At 40.5% G+C, this 11152-nt stretch overlaps 1 protein-coding gene across 1 annotated transcript; it reads left to right on the top strand.

Moving 5' to 3' along the window:
* Positions 1-263: 263 nt before the first annotated feature.
* Positions 264-1368, top strand: LOC125720839 (trifunctional enzyme subunit beta, mitochondrial-like). Its single transcript, XM_048996700.1, has one exon. The coding sequence runs from the start codon at positions 307-309 to the stop codon at positions 1366-1368; it is 1062 nt and encodes a 353-aa protein (XP_048852657.1). The 5' UTR covers positions 264-306.
* Positions 1369-11152: the final 9784 nt, after the last annotated feature.

The raw sequence follows: 11152 nt of genomic DNA, 5'->3' as shown, positions 1-11152 counted from the left end.
TTTACTCTTCCACCACACAGGAATTGTGACTGCGCCATTAACCTCCTAGAGGGGGTCGACCATGCCCAAGGGAAGACTATAACCCGTGTCAATCAACGAGGAAGAGGCGCTCGAGAAATACATTCGTGAGAGTTTACTACAGGGGATTATTCGACCTTCTACCTCACCCGTTACAGCCGGATTTTTCTTCGTTAAAAAGAAGGACGGGGGTCTACGGCCCTGTATAGACTATCACGCACTCAACGCGATATCCGTTAAGAGGAGAGAGCAGCGCACTTGAACTGCGATTTGTAGGCGAAGGTGAAAATGGCACTGATGCTAATGAAGAGTGTCCGTAACAGCCCAGTGACCTCCTCCTGGGTTGGATATACTGTGGCCAGGTGTCTAAGCACATCCACTCACCTCCAGGCTCCAGGTCAACCTAAAAGCAAAAAGACCCTAGCCAAAGCTAGTGTGAAGAACATCGTTTTAGTGGAGGGGGTCCGCACACCCTTTCTGATGGCTGGTACCACATACAATTATCTGATGCCCCATGACCTGGCCAGAGCTTCTCTCCAGGGTCTCCTGACTAAGACCGGCCTCCCAAAGGACGCGGTTGAGTACCTCGTGTTTGGTACAGTGATTCAGGAGGTGAAGACCAGTAATGTTGCCAGAGAGGCCGCTCTTGGAGCCGAATTTTCTGATAAGATCCCAGCCCACACGGTAACGATGGCCTGCATCTCCTCCAATCAGGCTATGACCACTGCTGTCGGCCTGATAGCGGCGGGACAGTGTGACACCGTGGTGGCGGGTGGAGTCGAGTTCATGTCCGACGTTCCCATCCGGCACAGTCGCAAGATGAGGAAGACCATACTATCCCTGAACAAAGCCAAGACCTTCGGCCAGAGGATGGCGCTGCTGGGCAAGATGCAACTGAGCCACTTTGCCCCTGAGCTGCCTGCCGTGGCGGAGATCTCCACCGGGGAGACCATGGGTCACTCCGCGGACCGACTGGCGGCCGCCTTCAGCGTCACCCGCCTGGAGCAGGACGAGTTCACTTTTCGCTCCCACACTCTCGCCAAGAAGGCACAGGATGCCGGGTTCCTCAGTGATGTTCTCAGCATCAGTGTACCAGAGAAGGGCATGGTTTCCAAGGACAACGGCATCCGCCCAAGCTCCTTGGATCAGATGGCCAAGCTGAAGCCTGCTTTCATCAAGCCCCACGGCACAGTCACTGCCGCCAACTCTTCCTTCTTGACCGACGGCGCCTCCTCCACTCTTATCATGTCAGAAGAGAAGGCTTTGGCCATGGGATTCAAGCCATTAAAGACTTGGGCTGCACGCACGTCTGGATCCTTGCTCCCAATCCTTGACCGGTATAACACATGACATACTGGAGCACTTTTTAGAACTACAGTCAGCAATCCATGCCGCCCTCTTCTCAGCTGAAGTGAGGAAGACGGAGAAGGAGATCTGCGAGTCAGACATAACAGCTGCTGAAGAAATTGTCACTGCTATGAAGCCCAGGAAGATTTTTTATGTGGCCTCAGATGTAGATCCTGCCCTACCTTATAGAGGACCAGCGCCAAGACACGTATGCTAGAATTATTGCAGAAGCTGCAAGGAGCAAGGGGGCACTACAGGTAAGATAAATATTTTAGTTTATGGCATTGTTTAAGTACTGTAAACAACAATTTACATTCTAAAAACATTCTACATATCCATTCATTTAAAAATCATCCACATTTAAAAATCATAAATACTTGTGAATGATAAAGTCTGGTAAATTTAATTCAACTGGCATTTGGATTTTATATTTACTAATCTTATATTTATTAATTCTGTAAAGCTAATATTGATGCATTGCTGTTTCACAGCAGAGTGAGACAGGAGTGGAGATTGAAGAGACAGAAACTGATGTAAACGTGCTGCCAGAAAAAGACATGGACGGCAATCATTGTCCTCAGCAAGAAGATATCTCTGCAGTAACATCAACGAGATCAAGGTATTCTTGCTCTCCAGCTGACCTGCTTGGTCAAACACATGCTGGAGGTTAGTTTGATAATACTTTAAAGGTCACTGGAAAAAATAATTACCATAATGTTTCATCATAAACATCTCTGAAAGACGTGTTAAGTTTGCTTTAAAAAGTTACAATTCACTAGCAGCCTGTGATGAAAGGGTGTCGGACAAAGTCACTCAGCGCCTATTGCTGTAAACAAACAATATATTTAGAATGATATTCTATTGTGACATTACTCATACTTATTTATTATGTTAAAGAAATTGAAAAATGCAGAAGACCAGGCAAAGGAGGAGATGCCAAGATACAAAGAGGAAACTCCCCTATCGCTCAGTGTCAATCCACTGCACTGGTAGAAAGCACATCAAAGTAGGGCTGCAACGAATCATCGAGTAACTCAAATTACTCGATTACAAAAAATCCTCAATGCAAATTCTTAGCTTCGATGCTTCGTGTAAACCGCATGAAAAAAGCTTGTAATCGCTACTAAACCTTTACAGGTAAAGAGCTGGCGAGAGTCCTTAATCAAACCAGCTGTTCAACAAGCTGAAATGTGAAGAAAAGCGATGTTTTCAGCTGCCCCCATCCACCGCCGTCTGTGTTCCACAGCAGCAAGGCTATAGTGAAGCTATACAAGTTAAAGTAGAAGCTGTTTGTATGCAGACAAACTGTTAGCTTAGTTTGACACAGTATTTAGATTTGGAAACTTGCAGCAGGCTGACAGCAGCTGTTATAGTTTTTCTCAGTGATATCTGCAGCATGCAGGGGTGAGTCTAAAGGGGAGCATGGAGTGTACTCAACTAGATCTATTTCAAGGCTTTAGTGATATAATTTTGCAGATTTAGATTATTATGAATAATATTACATAATTATAATATAAATATTATAGAAATATAATACAAAAATTACCCACCCACCCCTTTCCCCCAACAACCTTGGGCTAGTGAAACTCTGAGACGCTGAATTATCCAACCGCCACATGCTCCTTTAAAGGCTTACACACACACACCCATTCTCTAACACACTTAAACACACACACTCTCACTTACATTCACTTACACACACATGAACATGCACACACCATTCCTACCTCATCCAGGAGATACAAACTTGTCAGAACTTTTTTATGCCAACTACAAATGTACAAGAACACAGAGAGTAAAGGCCGTTCTAATTTATACCTTAGTTTAAGACATATGTATACCTTTTTTTCAGTAATTTTATTTGACATTATTTTATTTCGCATTTAAGAGAGTGTTTTCTTTCAACAAAAAAAAAAAAGAAGTATATACATAAATGCACTAAAAAGGTTTAGTTCTATTGTCAGTTATGGAGTTCAATCACTAATAATGTTCCTAAAAAGGACACCCTGGAGTTCATTCATTTTACGGGACCTTCTATTTTTTACTTTTTAGAATAGTTACTATTGTTTTTTTAATAAGACAAAAGTATTTCTTATCTGATTAATCGATGGAATAATAGATAGAATATTCGATTATTTATTTTTGCATTTAAGAAAATGTTTTTTTGTTTTAAAAAGCAAAACAAATATGTACATCAATGCACTAAAAGGGTTTAGTTCTTTTGTTAGCTGTTGTATGGAGTTCAATCATTAAAAATGTTCCTAAAACGGAAACCAATGAGTTATTAATTTTAAGACTAGTTACTATTGCTATTTAATAAGACAAAAGTATTTCTTATCCGATTACTCGAAGGAATAATTCATAGAATACTTGAGTACTAAAATAATCAATAGTTGCAGCCCTAATTATGACTTTATTTTCTTCATAAGAACAGCTAATATGCTCAGTGTTTTGTTGGACTAAGACCTGTGTAACCTCTGTAGGGTCCAGGTATCACCTCATGCTGCCAGTAGTGACACTGACCGTAGCTTAAATGCAAAAGTAGTGAAAAAAAGAGTCAGAAAAGATGAGGATGGAAAAATGCCAGTGGCCTCCACCTGCTAACCCATTCCTGTTTTGGGGGTCGTCTCATTGTTGCACCTCTAGTGCACCTGTTGTTAATTTCATTAACACAAAAGCAGCTGAAACAACCCCATCTGCTACTTAACTGACCAGATCAATATCCCAGAAGTTTAGTAGACTTGATGCTATACTCTGATTAAAAAGTGTTCCTTACATTTTTTTGAGCAGTGTATTTTGTAATATATTCCACTCATGGGGTGCATAAGAACAAAAGGCGGATTTCCTCAGTTCTGTGAGTGTGGTAGGAGGCTGAAGGAGAAGCTTAACTGATGAACGGGTTCTGTATGTATTGGTGCGGAATGTCAGCAAACTACATACGTACTGAGGTAATTTGCACATTAAAGCTTTTGTAATAAAAACCAGGCAATGCATTATCTTTCTAAGAAAAGGAAATCTATAAGCAGTTAGCCAACAAACATGTTAGCCATCTGTTATCATTAATGCAAAGGCTAATAATAAAATAATATCATTAACGTGGGAACAACACAAAAATGTAAAACAAAAATGTGTCACATAAAATGTGGTAAACGCCCAGTCATACTTAATTAAAAAAAAAAAAAAAAACATTCCATACCGTGAAACTGATCTAACTTTGAAAAATACCATGATATACTGTAAACCTTTGGTCATACCGCCCAGCTCTAAACTCCACCTTGCAAAGGTGAAAGCTAAGTCATATGAACACTAAGAACTGGGCCCTGTGCCACTCGTCAAAATGTAAGGTTGATCCAGAGTACAGGGATGAGAACATTTTGTGTATCATTTGTTGGCGGTGGTTTCACCTTAAAGTGCATAAAGACAACTGATCATTTAGTCGTTGCTTGTACCGACTACCACAAATGTCTAATGTGTTCTAGCTGCATCAGTGAATATGACATTTTGACTGGGAATCTTTCATATGTATAAAAAAATCTGATTTTTAGTTTTAAATACTAAGAATTACAAAGAATAAAAGTTGTGCCAACTTTCTTTTGTTCAGATGATTTATCTTTCATGTGTAAAAACTTAAAAATTTCAGTTAAACATGCTAAGAATTCAAAACCGCAAAATATGTGTCATCTAATTATTAAAAATGAAGATAACAAACAGTCAAATAGCAAGTTTATTTAAAACATGATAGTAATAAATAACAACAGGCAGATTTTGAGGATCCCTGTGGGGAATGACAGCAAACTTGACTGTGAAGGGTAGCTACCAGTTGTGGCACCTATAGGGAGCTGGGGGTCACAGACCTTGCTCAAGGGCCCCCACATGCGCTGACAGTGGGCTTGAACTGGTGACCTTTGAACCATGAGTAGAGAGGCTTAGTTCACACAGGTGTATGGAACATAAGCTGAATAAGGTGCTAACACAAAAACACTGTTTACAGAGTTTTGGCAGTGTCATTTCTGACCCAAAGATTGCCTGTTCAAGCCCAACCCAGCACATGTCTGGGCACTGTTTTTGTACCCCTGGGCACTGCAATGGGTGAAGCGGTAGCATACTAAACTCAAATTTTAAAGTCTTTACACATATGCAAGATAAATCTTACGGAAATACAATAGGTTGGAACAACTTTTGTTGTTAGCAATTGTATGTACAACTAAGTTTTTATGGATATGAAAGAAATGATCTGAATGAAAAATAATTGCTCAGCATAACAGTAGGTGATTTTCTTCAAAACTTAAAAAACTCCAAAATTTAGTGCACTAAGTTGCCTTTAAATTTTAAGTTGTCTTAACTTTTTGTTTTTTACAGTGAAAGGATTGACGCAGTAACTGACTACTCGGGAAACAGTATAATGCATAAATTGCAATTAAAAACAAATGACAAATATTAAGAACCTTGCCTACTGATGAATACAAAAACGTCTTAAATAATAATTCTAATGTAGTGCAGCAACGTTCGCCCCTTCTGCGGACTAAAAAACTGCTTATCCAACACATTTCATGCCACGACCTCATACAAACAAGTGAGACCGAGGAAACACCTTGTATTTGAGTAATTTAAAGTAGAGGTAAATATTTATCTTCAAACTATATCAAAGTGTAAAAAAAGAAAAGCTATCCGGACATACTCTATGTTCAGTCTGTTTATGTAATCTTCTGCTGATGTACCGGCCGTATTGTAATGACAACTTTTTGTTTTATTTTGTTTCTTGTTCTCTCTACCTTCACTTAATCTCCTTGGTCTGTAGTGTGTACTCTTGTTTGTTATGTAATTTACTGAAAAATAAAAATAAAAAAGCGAGACCGGAAATGAAGGAGCTGAGCAAGATGGTTGTCTCGCACTGCCCCCTGGTGGACACGACCCTTAATCCTCCAGATAAACCTACACTACGCACGCAGTAGCGTATACGTTGTGTCAAGTTTATCCTGGCCCTAACTGTTCACACTTTAACATAAGCAAATGAATCAGTCACGCTGCCAACCAAAAAGAGAAAGAAAGAAAAGAAAAGAAAAAAAAATATATATATATATAAATCAAGCGCTTGTCGTCGGGGCCCGTTGTTGGTGCACAGTGATGTTCAACTCTGGAGGAGTTGAATCCAGCAGATATTACAGCGCTTCCACATTCAAACCCAGACCTATCGATGCCACACGTACGCGTGTATTAGTATAGGTGTAGGTTACTCAGAAATGGTTTCTCTCAGTCACGCAGCCTGTAACAGGTGGAGCGGGTGTCCTGCCACTACCTCCAATGAGTAGATAGGGAACATCCTATGGCGAGGTTGGTTACAGCCGACCACATGGCACACAGCAGCACGATGAGGGATCCGTCTCCCCGTCTTAGATCCAGTGTCTCTGGTGGGTCCAACACCGGACTACGAGTTTGAATTAATTTCTTCACCGAATTTCGGAGGGGCGGCAAGATGAATTAGTTTAACCGCGGTTGGCTCCTCCCGGTCAGCTAGCATTATCCTCCTGGTAATTTCTAACTTTGCCTGCTGTACACAACTCCATCCGCAAACCACGATTATATTAACAAACAAACAAAATAAGTCTTTGCCGACAGACTCGTTATCTCTGCCAAAAAGAACACCCCCATTCCAGCAACTGGCGCATTGCAGCCGCGATTTCGCGGGCTAAGTGGATTTCTCCACTGTAATTGGTCCGTCCAAGATGAAAAAAAAACTACCTTAACGGTGGGAATGTACAAACTGCACAGCATGCTGGTAAAGGTAGTATGGCGAAAAAACAGTACAGTATAGAATTCCAGATTTTACAGTTAAATATTTAAAATATCTATTTTCTTCAAATTGGGTGTATTTCATTAAAAAAAAACAGTTTACTCCAATAAACAGTTATGTTTACTCCCAAAAAAGTGGGTGCAAATTGTTGCCTTATTTTATTCAAGGCTCTCAAGTTTCATCAAAACCTTTAAGATAGATTACATTATGGGAGAAACGCGTGTCTCACTGTTAATGCGTGAGACTTGAGACCCCTGCCTACCGCATTCGTCGGATCTTGCTCTTATGCTTCCACCTTTTCTGCACTCCGTCTGTGTGCGCATTCATGTAAATAACGTATTACGTATTATTATTTGCAGCGGGATCACACGTAACTTATTTATTATTCCATCCATCCATCCATCCGCTTATCCTTCTGGGTCGCGGGGAGCCCGGAGCCTATCCCGTAAGCAATGGGCACGAGGCAGGGAACAACCCAGGATGGGGGGGCAGCCCATCGCAGGGTACACGCACACACCAGTCATATTTATTATTCCATCCATCCATCCATTTTCCAAACCGCTTATCCTTCTGGGTCACGGGGAGTCCGGAGCCTATCCCGGAAGCAATGGGCATGAGGCAGGGAACAACCCAGGATGGGGGGCCAGCCCATCGCAGGGCACACTCACACACCAGTCTTATTTATTATTCGCAGCGTCTTATTCGGATTTTCCGGTCCACCTTAAATGTTGCGCAGATTTTCAATTTGAGACAAGTCTGCACACACCTTTACATGTCTTTAATAGATTTATTACAGTACCTAAATAGGATGTACTCCAATGCTTTTAATGTATCTAATTTTTGGTTTATAACAGAATAATATAGATTTGCTGTAGGACTTCTTGCTTGAGCGTGAGGGCCTGACTGTGTGTAATTCCATATGCTGAAGAGTTGGCAACCCTGAGACAACAGTCCTATTCAACTGTTTACATGCTGGTCTATGATAGTTAATTCTGGTCTGCTTGTGTGGTAAGAAAATTATGAATCAACCTCTCTGATAACTCTAGTTGAGCCACTTAGAATTAAACTCCAGACCTCTCAGTTGGTGAGAGAGTTCTCTTTTATTCAAGCAATCCAGCAAAGTGCTCCGGTCACACTCTGGCACCAGGTACCCCGAGCACAAAGAGCAACCAGTTGATAGACTATAATAGCCAATTCCCTGTAAGGACTTCTAAGTCCTGATTGGTCACAAAACACTAACAAATCAAATTCTAAAGGTTCACATTGGCAGCAAGGTAAAATCCACCCATTTTGATCAATTTACCAGAACAGGCTCCTACCTGAGATAAGAATATAGATATTGATTATATTGACATTGAATCACAGTGAATATTAGGTTGACCTTTGATTCAAGATTGGTATTGACATCTTGTCATTGATTCACTGTAAATACATGGTTAATGTTTAATAGGATTAACGTAATAATATATTTGTACTACCGCATAACATATTGCATAAGGCCTACTGCGACTACTTTATAACTACAACTCTATGTGCACCAGTTGGGGTAGCTACGAATACCTTCCGCAGGCAGTCCCCCCCCCCCCCCCCACTGTACTCCACTGTCTGTCTCTCTAAGGTCTGATCTCTATTCAGTGTCTGTGGAACTAACTGCAGACAGCTATCATGAAGCGAGGTCACGCAGTATTCAAAACAATCTCTTCTTGCCTAAGGCCTAAGACATAACAGACCCAATATGCCTCCCCTCCCGGGTCTACCAATGTCCAATTTTCTTTCCACACTTTCACGTGAAGCTGTTCCACCAGCAATATTTCATTAATGATGCTGGTCACCCAGCACTAAAACACAATATATGCTGGTATAATCACATGCATTATGCTGGTCATGCTGGTTACCAGCTATGCTGGTCTTTGTTGGTTTTTTCAGCAGGGTTAACAGTTAAATTTTATACATTGAACAACAGAGTTCACCGTAATTATCTAATGACCAACTAATAATGTGAATAAATCTACAGAAACACATCTTACCCCAGAGGTGATACTCTTTCTGACAGCAGGTTTGGAGACTGTCACAGTAAAGCCGTAAAATGTCTTCAGGCTCGTGATCTCCAACACTAATTGCAATATCCAGAATGCATGCGAAGTTGGGAAAAAATAACAGTCCTGTATTTGCAATAATATGGACTCTTAGTGTAATCAAAATACAGTACTTTGTCTTGTATGAGCATAGATATTTTTACAGTGTAAATATCATAAATATAACAAAACATCTTAATATGTTAATAAAAATTGACATACTTTATTATTTTATACATAATATTTGAAAAACAGAAAGCTATTCTAAATTGGATACAGCATATTTAACACCTCGTCATAAAAAATCAGAATGTGCATAAATATGTTATTGATGCAAAAATGGACGGTAGGCTCCTTATTTATGTGCAGAGTTGTTGTAAAACGGGAAAACGTAGTTCATGGACCCTTACCGGTTGCCTTATGATATGCAACCATAGGCCTGAGCGTAACTGGGTCAATGGTAGCATAAATGAATCGGTCCTCTTACTTTTTGCCAACACCCTGATTGCCGTGCATAAGCCGCACTTGGCACAACTCCTGTAAGCCACTGCTAACTAAACCGACACTGCAGCACATCAGCCGAGCCCAACCCGAGTCTTCCAGCTACACTCTATGGACAAAAGTACTGGGACATCTGGCCACAATACCTACAGGAAATTCTATGAAATCCTTAAGCATCAATGTGGAGTTGGTCCTCCCTTGCAGCTATAACAGCTGCCAATGTTCCTGAGAGGCTGACCACAAGATTTTGGAGGGTGTCTGTGGGATTTTTTTCCATTCATCCAGAAGAGCATTTGTGAGGTCAAGCATTAATGTTGGACATGACCTGGCTCCTGTGTCCCAAAACATTTGTCCATATAGTGTATCTGGGTATAAGCATGTAATACCTACGAAAACCACAGTTCTTAGACGTTTGTACATGAAGACTAACTTTTAGTTCTAGCATCAGATAATTTCGTAACTACGCGTAACACTTACTTGTGGTATAATTCAATCCGGTGGATTGGGTCATATATAACCAAAAGATTTAATAGTATTAGGCGATATCTAATTGTTGATACCATTCAGATATCACACTCAGGTCAAATTTAGTGACACTTTCTCCAAAAATTATCTCAAAATGTGAATGAATTGTCCCAGTCTGGAGCCCTACAAGCAGTCTTTGTGTGGGAAATACTGGTCTTTATAGCATCAACTGGAAGGAAGGCCAGGATGCAGCAAATGAAAAAAACTCTTGACTTTATGTATGAAATTGGCAATAATATTTATTTATTTATTAAACGAAGGTGTCAGAACCCTGTTCCAGATCTTTCCAGCCCACTTGAAACCCTGCTTAACATATTCAGCTAGGAGACTGGATAAAGTTAATGCAACATTAACCATGGACATAAACCATGAATTTATTGTAAATTCTATTTTTCTAATGCTATTTTACTCAACATTAACGCTTACTCTGCACCTTGGGTCTGTTCCCTTCTCCTCCCTTTGCATATATCAATACACATTTAGGATATGATGGCTCATCTATTATACAAGTTAAGAAAATAAGACACTATATACACAATATACACTAACAACATGCCCTTTAATCCAGGTAAGCCTGAAATATAATAATAACACTTTATTGATCCCTGTGGGGAAATTCTCATGACGATCAGGCATTTTGAACTTCCTTTGATGCGACACTTCCTCTGCGTGGCTTTGAGCTGCATGGCTCTTTCTGGAGGTTAAGGTGTTGGAGTACACTGCTGTTTCTGCTTAGCTCCAGTGAATGATTTCAGCAGCTACCACATCAGGGCTGTACAGCAGACATAACACACAGTAACTCTGAAAATGGTGGCTCCATACACACAGATAAATCCAGTATAGAAGTTGGTTCTAATTGGTCTGCTGAAGGTAATATTAATGGAAGTATTTACTT

The sequence above is a fragment of the Brienomyrus brachyistius genome, unplaced genomic scaffold, assembly GCF_023856365.1.
Source record: "Brienomyrus brachyistius isolate T26 unplaced genomic scaffold, BBRACH_0.4 scaffold27, whole genome shotgun sequence".
In the NCBI taxonomy this organism is placed as follows: domain Eukaryota; kingdom Metazoa; phylum Chordata; class Actinopteri; order Osteoglossiformes; family Mormyridae; genus Brienomyrus; species Brienomyrus brachyistius.
Note: the sequence above shows the minus strand (reverse complement) of the source record. Positions and strands in the feature narration are given on the sequence as shown.

Excerpts from the sequence above, each read along its gene's own strand:
- LOC125720839 (XM_048996700.1), top strand. The coding sequence starts at position 307 with ATGGCACTGATGCTAATGAAGAGTGTCCGTAACAGCCCAGTGACCTCC.